At 41.6% G+C, this 14,405-nt stretch overlaps 1 protein-coding gene across 2 annotated transcripts in view; it reads left to right on the forward strand.

Annotated features, from left to right (window-relative positions):
• The window catches only part of itfg1 (integrin alpha FG-GAP repeat containing 1), a 287,768-nt gene that overhangs the window by 41,234 nt on the left and 232,129 nt on the right, over positions 1-14,405 (forward strand). For both annotated transcript variants that reach the window (XM_078544345.1, XM_078544346.1), the window contains exon 5: positions 2,526-2,606. In XM_078544345.1, the coding sequence (XP_078400471.1) occupies positions 2,526-2,606 (81 nt within the window). The remainder of the gene's footprint in view (positions 1-2,525; positions 2,607-14,405) is intronic.

Consider the following 14,405-nt stretch of genomic DNA (forward strand, 5'->3'; position numbering starts at 1 on the left):
AAGTAACATTCATGCCAGGCAATGACCATCTCCAAGAAGAGAGAATCTAACCATCTCCTCTTGACTTTCAGTGGTATTACCATTGCTGAATCCCCCGCCCATTGACCAGAAACTGAACTGGACCAGCCGTTTAAATGCAATGGCTGCAAGAGCAGGTCAGAGACTAGAAATTCTGCAGCGAATAACTCACCACCTGACTCCCCAAAGCCTGTCCACTATCTACAAGGCACATGTCAGGAGTGTGATAGAATACTCTCCACTTGCTTGGATGAGTGCAGCTCAAATAACACTCAGGAAGCTCAACACCATCCAGGACAAAGCAGCCTGCTGGAGTGGCACCCCTTCCACCATCTTCAAAATTCACTCCCTCTGCACCAACATACAGTGGCAGCAATGTGTACTATCTACAAGATGCACTACAGCAACTCACCAAGCCTCCTTCGACAACACCTTCCAAACCTGTGACTGCTACCACCGTGAAAGACGAGAGCAGCAGATGCATGGGAACAGCACCACCGGCAAGTTCCTATCTAAGCCATACGCCATCCTGACTTGGAACTATATTGCCGTCCCTTTATTGTTGCTGGGTCAAAATCCTCGAACTCCCTTCCTTCCTAACAGCACTGAGAGTGTACAAATACCTTCTCAAGGGCAATTAGGGATGGGCAATAAATGCTGACCTGGTGAGCAACACCCACATCTGGTGAAAGAATTTTTTGAAGAATTGTGAACAGTGAAAAGAAATGGCTTGCAACATCTTTGCAAAAAAGTGGTGTGTCAACACTGGGAAATTCATTTTTTCAGCATTTTACTAAGCCTTTATAATTGAATTTGTTTTTAAAGTTGGTTTAAGGTAATTTCAGAAGTTTCAGCTCACTCTCAGGGCCACACCTGAGCTATGGTCTCAGCTTTTTATAGTGCCATGTGGGTGCGCTGTGGGATAAGTCATTAGCTGTGCCATTCATAAGGGTCGTATTCTATTAACTATGCTGTTAACAGATCGATTTTGCAGTAGAGATATAGTGCAATATGAACACTGAACTGAAATGTCAAATTAACGACAATTGTCAAACACATTTTCCAACAAATTCAGGCCCAAAGTTGTTTTTTTTATATAAAGAGTTAATTCATAGCTAAGCTTCACATCTATGAAGAAAAGTCTTGTATTATTACCTTCCAAAAAAATGAATTTCAACTTTTGAAAGCCAATTAAATTTCTCTTTAAAGACGAAAATCTTAATCGGCCATTGATGCTTGGGGACTGGGAGCAACTTGAAACAGAGTGGATGCTGGTAGAATTACTTTGCCATCAAAACCATTATAATTCAGATACTTACATAATTAATACGTTACTCCAATTTATTCAGCTTGACAAATGGATTATTTGATGAAATGGAAACCTATATGAATCTGCAATGAAGAGGGGGAAGATATTGCTATTTTCAGATTTAAATGGATTATTGTTTCTTGATTTGCTATGATGGGGAAGTAATTTTACAGGATGTGGTGTGTGTGTGTGTATATATAGTTAGTTTTACTATAATGTAGTAATGCATTGTACAGCCAAATTATGCATTTAAGTCTGTAACATAAAGAAATATGTTGCAAAAATTACTTTTGTTTTCCCTTCGGATGGTGATGGCTATTTTATCTATTTATTAGATTTATGATGTTTCCTTTTTGTCTATTTTCCCAGTCAAAAACTCAGTTAGTGAAAAAGTTCTGGAAGAACAGGTCTCGACTGTTTCAGAAAACAGTAATATGATGAAGAGGAACATTTCACCACTGCTTAAATCATATGACAGCTTCCAGAAAAAACCTTCTTAGAATTAGAAATTTGCATAAAACTGAGCAGAATGAAGAAAGTTGTATATTCTGGTTATAAAGACATGCCCATTTATGCAATTTTCATAGAATAATGTCTTGTAAATTAATATAAACCTACTTTATAAGTTGCAGTTGTAACACCAAATGTTCAAAAGGTTGTTATTTTTGTTCTGACACTTAATGCTAGGCATAAAAATCCAGGGGCAAAAATCAATCTGAGCCTCTTCAATTGGAACTGGCATCCTATATTGGGTACAAAAAATGGCCTCAACACCGAGCTATCTGGAGAAAGAAAAACGCATATCTCACATGATATGCTTCCCATAAAACTGTTGAGGCTAGGTCAGTTGTAAATTTCAATACTGAGATTGCTAAATTTTGTTATTTGGGAATATGGAACCGAGATGGGTAAATGGAGATATGATACAGGTCAGCCACAATCTAATTGAACGGTGAAGCAAGCTCTCAGGGATAAATGGGCTACTTCTGTTTATATGTTTTTATGTTTCAACTTTGCCTTTTATAAAAAATTACGTATTTTCTTTTTTGTGACGAGGTAGTCAGTTTTACTGTCTAACAATTGTGATTAAGTGTGAAAGGAGCTGTGTTTTTCAATGCTTTATTCAATTTTATTGGGAGTGTTGGTTATCTGATCCCTTAAGTTAGGTTTGTCTAAACTTATATTTATTCTCTTTCAGTTTTAATGGTGATATGATACCTGATATATTTGGGACCATCAAGGGGAACACAAAGCCACAGATATGTTCGTTGATTGGAAGGTAGGCACTGGCATTCAGACTGCATCCCATAGAATTTGTTATTTTTAAGGAAAATTAGTAGCTACAAACAGATAAATGCTCCTAATAAAATTGTGTTCAGGTGATTTATTTATTGTTAATTTAGAATAAATAATTCATTAATCAAGGAATTAAACTCCACACTAAGGTATTAATTATTAAGGTGAAAAGGGAATTTCATTATCTGGGTAGACTATGACATTTCGTGCAGTACATATAATGCTTTCTGTTGTACAAAATTCAGGTTTCAGCCACATAATAGCCACAGGTTATAAAATGTTTTGAATATACTTTGGGTCTTCTAAATTATTGGAGCAAATTGACACGATCTGTTTGGTTAGGGAGATTGTTTGTTTGTTATGACGTGGCAAGTGATGTGTGCCAGGTGGACCAGATCCACAAGGGAAACTTGGCCATGCCATCACAATGATTTTGCAATTTGTATTTATTACGAGAAGATTTGTACTCTGAGTTCACAAGTAATAATCCCACCCAGACCTTTAGGGATTTTAAAAACTAAGTTAAAACATTTATTAACGAAAGAAAATATTTCAAGCACATACGTAAGATTACAATGACTTAATACTATAACAAATCCCTAATTAACCTGACTCCCAACTACATGCCCCCTTTAAGGCAACAATCCCAAATAGGTTTTAAAGTTAAATGGGCAAGCCAGCAAGTTTACCACAGCACTCACTCGACAGTGGAATTCCAAAGGCTTTCCTTCACCTTTGGTTACTGGATACAGCAGACTTCTGCAAAAGTGGCTGGAGGCTTCTCCATAGCTGTTTTACACAGTCCTTTTAGATCTTACATGGCCCCCCAACATAACATACCATCCTTCTTTATATATGTTTCCCTCTCTTTAATCTGTAAATTAATTGTTCTATTTGTCTTTGGAAATTTACTTTTTCCATAATATAAAATTCTTTCATGTTGCCAATATGGTCAGCACCTTTGGCCTCGCTAATCTTGTTAGTTATAAATATCCTACCCATCCCTTTGAAACCCAAACAACCCACTTATCTAAAAATGTAAACTTCCTTTACATCCTACATGCTAAGCCCTCATCCATGTTTACTCATTAGCATTTCAGATGTCTTTTACCTCTAACTTCTTTTGATAATTTCAAGCTTGCAGTCTATCTGACTCTAATTCAATTAAATGACACAAACAGAGCCATCTACACTCACACCCATAAACCTACTTTACAATAAACCACAATAATTTAATGGAAAAATAGGTGAGTTTCATGACATGTTTGAGAGTACTTTAGGAGAAAACCAGTTGCAGTGTATTCTCAATTGACAGTGTGGTGCTTTTGTTATTACAACCAATTGAAAACTTATCTCCAGTGTGCACTTCACTCTCAGCACTGCTATCTTCCTGAACGGATTGTTTGTTGGATTACCCATTTCTGGAGGTTCTGTCACATGACATCAATCGCATGACATTCGGTTCAGTTTGCAAATGTTATTCAATTTATTTAGATTTGATAACTACTCTCGGGAAAACTAATAGGAGATTGTGTTTCAGTTTGCAAATGCATAAGTTGGTCTTGACGAACTAGCCACTGCCAGGGCACAGTGTAATAATGTCTTTACATCTTTATGTTATCTGGAGACAGATAGGCATGTACTACTGTGTTTAAAATGTGTGTGCAAAAGGTTTGGCAGGTATTTTTCAAATCTCTGATGATCACGCTGCCATAGGTGCAGTGTTTTGACTGGCCATACACCCTGTCATATTTGCTTGCAGGCTCCAAGGAGGTGTCCCTCATTCAAAGGCAGCAAGTGCCTGATTGAGGAACCCAACATCAGGAAGGAGGGTGTTGGCTGAGAACCACCCCCTGCCCTTGCTGCTGACCCCCATCTTCCCGTCCTGTGATGCCCATCCCACTCTCACTCACCTGCGGGTCACTCGGCAATCTTAGGCCTCTCCTGGGTGCATTGCAAGCAGCTGCCTCTGCTTCCCTCAGTGTTGCCGCCTGCAATGGACAATTGCGAGCCTAATAGGCTGGCAGCTCTCGGGGGACAAGATTTCCACCCCCAGCGTTCTTGATGCTGGGGGAGGTCTGCAGCTGGCCACTCAAGTGCCTCTCAGGCATTTAATAAGGCAGACATTCTTTCACCAGCTCTCCAGCAGGTAGGTGAGACCCCCGTCGCCTCCATTAAATACTACCCAAATTTTCTTTTTTCAATGATGGTTTCATTAACTTTTGCAAACAATGATAATTACCAGACTATTAATTCAGTGCAGTACTAAAGGAAGGCTGCGTTTCTTGTGATGTCATGTTTCAAGGTAAGATGATGAACTAAGTCTCCTTGTTCAGGTGGGAATAAACAATCTTGTGTCGTTACTTAAAAAAGAGCAAAGGATTTCTTACAATCCAGACCAATATTAATCCTTCAACCAACACCACCAAAACAGCCAAACTGATCATTTAACTCATGGCTGTTTACAGGACCTTGGCATGTGCAACTTAGCTGTTGGGTTATAACAGTGATTATGCTTCAAAAACAATTCAGTTACTGTTGGTGCTTTTTGCTGTAAAATTGTCACCATTACCAAATTACCAGAGAGTTGATGCCTCCACAAAATACTTCCAACCTTCAGAAGTGAGGAAGTGATGCTTTATTCCTGTGGAACCTTGGTCAGACTCTATCTGGAATAATGCTTTAATTTCTGGACACCATAGCTCAGGAAAGATATATTGGTCTTAAAGTGGGTACACTGCAAATTTGTCAGGATGATACCTGGGCTTAGATAGCAAACTAAACTTGTGAATAGAACCCAGGTTGTTGAGTGATCTAATCAAGATCTTTTATAATGGATTTTATAGGGTACGGAGAAAGTATTTCCCCTGGTGGCTGAATCCAGAACAAGAGTACATAAAGATTAGAACTAGGCTATTTAGGAGTGAAGTCAGGAATCTCATTTTTCACACATACTGTAGTGCAAATCTGGAGCTTTATCCTCAAAATGTTGTCAATGCTGGATAGATAGTTTTTAAGTAATGGTATCAAGGTGATAAATAGAATTCAGGTATGGATCAGCCATTCACAGGACTGAATGGCTTAATACTCTATATACTCTAATTAATTTTATATAACTTGTTCATTTGTAATATTTATTCACTTCATTTGATCAAGAGCTCATCAATATAAGTGATGGAAGAAATAATGCATATTTATATAGTGCCTTTCATGACTTCAGGAGATCCCAATTATTTCACTGTTAACAAAGGGAGATGTGGCAGCCTGTTTACACCCAACAAGGTCCCAGAAACAGAAACAAACAAGTTAAATTACCATTAAACTTAATTAATCTTAAGTTAGTTGTGGGTGTAATTCTTAGCACATGCAGAATTGTTCAGCAAGTGTCGGCCAATTGTGGAATTGCACCGAATGGTAGATATGTTCTGTGATTTGCAAGCACGGCTGGTGCGGTAAGTACTCTGCCTATTACGAACAGCTGAAGCGATGTGCCAGTCGTTTAAAATTATCCGTTGGACTCGCAATGTGACTCACTTAAACTTGCTAGCAGCTACATATATTCATACAGTGTCTTGCCCTGCAGGCAAAAGGAACATGTCAAAGTATTGCACTTTCTTGAATTAAACAAAAGTGTGGGGGTCAGTAGTTCTCTGGTGCATTCTCCATGGCAACGCCTCAACCAGAGCCGACTTACCAACCAATCAGCATCCTTTTCTTATGCAGTATAAATTATTGCTCCCTTTGAAATTTGGCATTCTTGCGTCTGTCTGATGAGTGCATGATGAGAAGCTTCGACAGCCTGTCTCTTTTTGCATCAATACTCAAGTTCTATACTACCAAGTGACTATTTTACAAAATTATGTTTTCAATGCTATAGTTGTTTAAAATGTAAAGTTGGAAACATTGTTTCACTTCCGTATGGAAAACATAATGTCATCACCTCCAAGTTCCCCTCTAAGTCACATACTGACTTGGACATCTATCACTGTTGCTTCAGTGGGTCAAAATGCTAGAACTCCCTACCAAACTGCAGTGTTGGAGTACCTTCACCATACAGACTGTAGCAGTTCAAAAGAAGCATTACCAATACCTTCTCGAGGACGACTATGGACAATAAATATTGGCATTGCCAACAATACCCACACCCTGAGAATGATTTTTATAATGTTTTAACCTTTTAAACGACAATGAAAGCATGCTGATAAATCACAAAACTTTTGTTCAATATTTCATGATTTGTCATTGATTCAGTTTTATTTTTATGACAGTTAGGACCATTCCATCTGTGACACCCTGCTCCACTCCTCAGTCACCCCTAACATCCCCTCCTTTTCTCTGTAGCACCTTTCTGTGCAAGTGTAGGAGATGCAATACCTGTCCTTTCACCTCTTTCCCCTCTCACCATCGAACACTCCAAACACTCCTTCCAAGTGAAATGATGATTTATTTGTACATCTTTCAATTTAGCGTACTGTATTTACTGTTCATGATGTAGCCTCATCTATAATGGGGAGACCAAACATAGACCCGGTGACCGCTTTGCAGAACACCTCCATTCCATCTGCAAGCATGATCCTGAGCTTCCTTGGAGAAAGAAATAGAGTTAACGTTTTGAGTCCTGCTCTTAAGAAGAGTCATACTGACTCAAAACGTTAACTTTGTTTCTCTCTCCACAGATGCTGCCAGACCTGCTGAGTTTTTCCATCTTTTTCTGGTTTTTTTTCAGATTTCCACCTTCTGCATTATTTTGCTTCTATCCCACGTTTCATGTCGCTTGTCATTTTAGTTCTCCACCATTCTCTTGACACCTTCCTGTCCATGGCCTGCTACAGTGTTCCAATGAAACTCAACACAAGCTTGAGGAACAGCATTTCATCTTGTGTTGGCATTCTACAGCCTTCTGGACTCAATATTGAGTTCAACAACTTTAGATTATAACCACTGCTTCTATTTTGTTCTGTTTTTTCTTTGCTGTCTTGTTTCTTTCTTTATCCCTTCATGTTGCATTCAGTGGCTGCTATATAGCCATTCATGCCTCATCTGGACACAACCTATTGTTCCTTTACTATACCCATTACCACTCCCTTTGGCTTTTGCATCATTAAATATTTTGTTAGTTAATCTGTCCTCCACTCTATCACAGATCTTCCCTTTTGTTCTTCTTAACTCTTTTCCCCTTCTACTGGTTTAAAAACTCTTGCATTTCTATCTTTCTTCAGTTCTGATGAAAGGTCATTGACCTGAAGCTCTGTTTTTCTCCAAGATGCTACCTAAGCAGAGTATTTCCGGCATTTTTTTGTTTTTGTGGGTTTTTTGCCATTATGCGAACAGTGTAGTAATCCATAAACTGGACAGTAACTGTAATTATTCCGATTAATTGATGTATCTGCCCTTCAGTGATGAAGAGCAACTGTATATTTCTTTAGAGGTAGCAGCTTTTAGGCTGTCTGATAACCATCGTCCCCTTAAATATTGTGACATAGGACTAGGATTTCAGCTACCAAAGAGGAAGAATTTTATTTAATCAGTAAAACTATTCAAAATTTGTGTTGACACTGAAGCCCAATGGTAGACTTCACTTGCTAATGAATTCCAAAGAAATCTGACATTACAGGAAATGGAACCTTAAATTTCAAATTGAAAAGTGCCATTTGCACAGAAAATGGAATTGATTTCCTGATCTATTTTAGTATGGTTGAAATTGAGATAGCAAAAAAAAATTCCCCCTCATGGGAACTTATTATAGTATTGCACTTTGAATTCAGAGTTCACTTGTTAATTAACTTATACTTACTATTTAACTTACTAAAATTAAAATAAATGTCATTTTGCAAATTGATATTGAATATGAATTATAAATAGATTTCACTGACCCTCTATCCAGCTCTACTTGTCCCACCCTCTCCTTAAACCAGCTTATATTTCACCTCTCTTCTATTTTTACTTAGTTCTGTTGAAGGGTCATTCGGACTCGAAATGTTAACTGTGCTCCTCTCCGCAGATGCTGCCAGACCTGCTGAGTTCTTCCAGGTATTTTTGTTTTTGTTTTGGATTTCCAGCATCTGCAGTTTTTTGCTTTTAACTTAGTGTTTAATTGACTGACACTTCTCTTCAAGGAATGCCTATCTTGAAGAAGTATTGCTCTTCTCTCCGTCAGGATTTTTGTATCTCTCTTTTGCCTTGTTCACCTTCATTGCTTTCCATTTCTCTCCTGGTGTTTGACAAGTTACTAAAACCCGCTTTCACAGCCATATTTCCTTCCTCAGTGACTGTCTCCGTCTCCGACTTACCCCATGTGGATTTCAACTGAAGTTCCATCCCTCATGTTTTGAACCCACCCAGGATTACAGGTATCTCCGGGACATACAACACTCCTCGGACTGCTGTTCTCGTCGCATTCTGAGATCCACACTCAGTGCCATGCACCGCCATATGAACACACCCGACCTCTCCCTGCAGCACCACCTTTTTCAAAGCTGCGCGTGCCCCCAGTTTCATTTTATTCTTCGTCTCATCCGACGCCTCAACAAGAAACTCTGTCTCTTTCTTTCAGGCGCAAAGAAGCGCAAGCTCCAACAACTCATCGACACCAACACCCATCCAGGACCCACCACCCCTGCCTGGTCCTCTGTCCCCATCCCATCTTCCAATCCCAGCCCCGGCCGTGTATTCACCATACCCCCTGACCTTCCCCTCTCCGATGCTGAACGTTCAGTGCTCAGCAAAGGCCTTAGTTTCATACCCTTACGCCCTCATCTCAATGAATTTTGGGCTTGGCTCGATGCTGAACTCTTCTTCTGCCGCCTTCATCTCCGTGCTCACTTCTTTGGGCAGGAGTCCTCTCCCCGTTCAACGGATCCTTTTACCCACCTACAATATTCTCCCTCCACCTGGACCCCTCCCTCTGGATTCTTACCTTCTCTTGATCTTTTCATTGAGAACTGTCAGCATGACATTAGTCGTCTCAATTTCTCTGCTCCTCCCACACACTCTAACCTTTCACTCTCTGAACTTGCTGCACTCCGTTCTCTCAGGTCCAACCCTGACATTGTCATCAAACCCGCTGACAAAGGTGGTGCTGTTGTTATCTGGCACACTGACCTCTACCTCACAGAGGCTGAGTGTCAAATCACAGACCCTTCCTCCTGCCTCCCCCTGGACCATGACCCCACCACTGTTTCCAGGATTGTTACTGACCTCATCTCCTCTGGAGATCTTCCTTCCACAGCTTCCAACCTGATAGTCACCCAACCTCGGACAGCCCGCTGCTACCTCCTACCCAAAATCCACAAACAGGACTGTCCCGGCAGACCGATCGTGTCAGCTTGTTCCTGCCCCACGGAACTCATTTCTTGCTATCTTGACTCCATTCTCTCTCCCCTTGTCCAGTCCCTTCCCACCTACATCTGTGATTCCTCTGACACCCTACGTCATATCAACAATTTCCAGTTCCCTGGCCCCAACCGCCTCCTCTTCACCATGGACGTCCAATCCCTCTACACCTCCATCCCGCACCGGGATGGTCTGATGGCTCTCCGCTTCTTCCTCGAACAGAGGCCTGGACAATCCCCATTCACCACTACTCTCCTCCGTCTGGCTGAACTCGTTCTCACACTGAACAATTTCTCCTTAAACTCCTCTCACTTCCTCCAAATAAAAGGGGTAGCTATGGGTACCCGCATGGGCCCCAGCTATGCCTGTCTCTTTATGGGGTATGTGAAACATTTCTTGTTCCAGTCCTACTCCAGCCCCCTCCCACAACTCTTTCTCCGGTACATCGATGATTACTTCGGTGCTGCTTCATGCTCTCGTCGGGACCTGGAAAAATTTATTAATTTTGCTTCCAAACTCCACCCCTCCATCATTTTCACATGGTCCATCTCTGACACTTCCCTTCCCTTCCTTGACCTCTCTGTCTCAATTTCTGGTGATAGACTGTCCACCAATATCCATTACAAGCCTACCGACTCCCACAGCTACCTCGACTACAGCTCCTCACACCCCGCTTCCTGTAAGGACTCCATCCCATTCTCTCAGTTCCTTCACCTCCGTCACATCTGTTCTGATGATGCCACTTTCGAAAACAGGTCCTCTGACATGTCCTCCTTCTTCCCTAACCGAGGTTTTCTACCCACGGTGGTTGACAGGGCCTCAACTGTGTCCATCCCATCTCCCGCGTATCCGCCCTCACATCATCTTCTCCCTCCCAGAAACATGATAGGGTCCCCCTTGTCCTCACTTATCACCCCACCAGCCTCCGCATTCAAAGGATCATCCTCTGCCATTTCCGCCAACTCCAGCATGATGCCACCACCAAACGCATCTCCCTTCACCCCCCCGGCGGCATTCCGCAGGGATCGTTACCTCCGTGACACCCTGGTCCACTCCTCCATCACCCCCTACACCTCAAGCCCCTCCCACGGCACCTTCCCATGCAACCGCAGAAGGTGCAACACCTGCCCCTTTACTTCCCGTCTTCTCACCGTCCAAGGGCCCAAACACTCCTTTCAAGTGAAGCAGCATTTCACTCGCACTTCCCTCAATTTAGTCTACTGCATTCGTTGCTCCCAATGTGGTTTCCTCTACATTGGAGAGGCCAAACGTAGACTGGGTGACCGCTTTGCAGAACACCTTTGGTCTGTCTGCAAGCATTACCCAGGCCTCCCTGTCGCTGGCCATTTCAACACTCCACCCTGCTCTCATGCCCACATGTCCGTCCTTGGCCTGATGCATTGTTCCAGTGAAGCTCAAAGCAAACTAGAGGAACAACACTTCATCTTCCGACTAGGCACTTTACAGCCTTCCGGACTGAATATTGAGTTCAACAATTTTAGATCATGAACTCTCCCCTTCATCCCCACCCCCTTTCCGATCCCCCCCTTTTTTTTTCAATAATTTATATAAATTTTTCTTTTCCCACCTATTTCCATTATTTTTCAATGTATTTCCATCCATTGTTTTATCTCTACCTTTTAGCCTTTTTCGATTCCTTCACCCACCCCACCCCCACTAGGGCTATCTGTACCTTGCTTGTCCTGCTTTCTACCCTTAATTAGCACATTCTTTAGATAATATCACCACCTTCAACACCTCTTTGGCCTTTTGTCTGTGACATCTTTTGGCTATCTCCACCTATCACTGATCCTCTAACCAGCTCTACTTGTCCCACCCTCCCCTTAAACCAGCTTATATTTCACCTCTCTTTTATTTTTACTTAGTTCTGTTGAAGGGTCATTCAGACTCGAAATGTTAACTGTGCTCCTCTCCGCAGATGCTGCCAGACCAGCTGAGTTTTTCCAGGTATTTTTGTTTTTGTTATAAATAGATTTAGTCTGGATGGAAAAACAGCATTGTGAGGTTTACATATCATAGAGATGTCGTAGATTCCATTATTGTTTACACCATTTTGTGTGTCTCCTTTTGGCACCAACTTGCTGCAAATCATTCCACACCTGAAGGCAAAAGCATATGACTTGGACTTTGTTCTCTGCCTATGGTAGTTCTATGCAAGCCACAAGGGACTAAGCTGGGCATTTTTTTTCTTTCCTTCCCTTGCATATTGGATTTTTATTCCCCCTAATGAAATGCCAAATTATTCTTTGCCATTTTCCCAAGAGCTTCAGCTCAGAGTGGAAACTCTCACAGTTGGGAAATAGTGGAATTATGTAGTCTTAATGCAGTACGCTTAAAAAAAATGCATCATACTGCTGGTTAATTATGAAACTAGGTAAATAAGACTAAGCTTGACTTCCATTTCATTGGAGGATGTGAACTGAAACATTTCTTTTATGCATGATGCTGAGAACGTATTTGATCTGAAGTTTATTTTCTAATTGAACTTTGCCCATGAAGCGATAACTAATAATTACACCAAGGTAGTGGTCGTTGTTTTCGATCATTCCACTCTCGGTAGGGTTATAGGTTCTTCCAACTTGTATACAGTAATATTAGTTTTAGGTATCTTCAGGTTCAATTCACTTGGGACTTCAGGTAGTTGTATTAAGCGAGTCTGCTGTGCAGACAAGATGGTTTTCTTTCCAATTTTTGTTACTGGGTTTTGTTTTTAAAATATTTATAATTCAGTTGTATTGACACTTTTAATGTATTTTAACTGATATTACAACTTTTGTAGAATAATAAATGCTAACATCTTCCCCAAAGGTACCATGATGAAACACTTCTGAATCTTGTATTGCTTTTGGGTTGCTCATATTAAGTTCACATAATGGATGTAAGTTCCAATATTTCAACCTTGAATGCTACAATACTAGCATCTACTTGCCAATGTGGGAAAAAGCAGATCAAATCTACCCTGACCAATTACCGCCCCACCAGTCTATTCTCGATCATCAACAAAGTGATGGAAGATATCGTCGACAGTGCTATCAAGTAGCACTGACAAAGCAATAATCTGCTCACTGATGCTTGGTCTGGGTTCCACCAGGAGCACTCAGCTTCTGATCTCATTACAGCCTTGGCCCAAACACAGATAAAAGCTGAATTCCTGAGGTGAGGTGAGAGTGACTGCCCTTGACATCAAGACAGCATTTGACCAAGAGTGGAATCAAGGAGCCCTAGCAAAACTGAAGGCAATGGGAATCAGGGAAAACTCTCCACTGGTTGAAGTCTTAGCTAGCCCAAAGGAAGGTAGTTGTGGTTGTTGGAGGCCAATTATCTCCATCCCAGGAGACCACTGCAGGAGTTTCTCAGGCTAGTGTCCTAGGCCCAACCATCTTCAGCTGTTTCACCAATGACCCACCCTCCATCATAAAGTCAGAAGTGGAGATGTTCGCAGGTGATTGCACAATGTTGAGCACCATTTGCACCTCCTCAGGTACTGAAGTAGTCCATGTCCATATGCAGCAAGACCTGGACAACATTCAGGCTTGGGCTGACAAGTGGCAAATAGCATTCGTGCCACACAAGTGCCAGGCAATGACCATCTCTAGCAAAAGATAATCTAACCACTTCTTCTTGACACTCAGTGCAGTTACCATTGCTGTATCCTCCAATATCGATATTCTGGGGGTTACCATTGATCAGAAACCTAACTGGACCAGCCATATAATACTGTGGCTACAGGAGGAGGTCAGAGGCTGGGAATTCCGCAGTGAATAACTCATCCCCTGTCCATCATCTACAAGGCACAAGTCAGGAGTGTGATGGAATACTCTCCACTTGCCTGAATGAGTGCAGCTCCAACAATACTCAAGAAGGTCAACATCATCCAAGACAAAGCAGCCCGCTTGATTGGCACTCTATTCACCACCTTCAACATTCACTTCCTCCACTGCTGAAGCACAATGGCAGCAGTAGGTACCATCTACAAGATGCACTGCAGCAATTCAGCAAGGCTCCTTCAACAGCACCTTCCAAACCCGCGACTTTTACCACCTAGATGGACAAGGGCAGTAGATGCTTGGGAACACCACCACCTCCAAGTTCCCCTCCAAGATGCACATCATCCTGACTTGGAATTATATTGCCGTTCCTTCATTGTTGCTAGGTCAAAATCCTGGAACGCCCTCCCTAACAGCACTGTGGTACATACACCACATAGACTGCAGCAGTTCAAGAAGGCACCTTCTCGAGCGTGATTACAGAAGAATAGTAAATGCTGGCCTAGCCAGCAATGCCTACATCTCATGAATGAATAAAAAAAAGTATGCTTTGCCTGAGAATGTATTGTCCTATAAATGCATCCGATTTTACTCTAGCGCTTGCTTGCATAGCAGGTATCACACAGAAGAAAGTATGGGAAACATACCTACTTGATAAATGA

Source organism: Cetorhinus maximus, chromosome 6 (assembly GCF_964194155.1).
Source record: "Cetorhinus maximus chromosome 6, sCetMax3.hap1.1, whole genome shotgun sequence".
NCBI classification, from domain to species: Eukaryota; Metazoa; Chordata; class Chondrichthyes; order Lamniformes; family Cetorhinidae; genus Cetorhinus; species Cetorhinus maximus.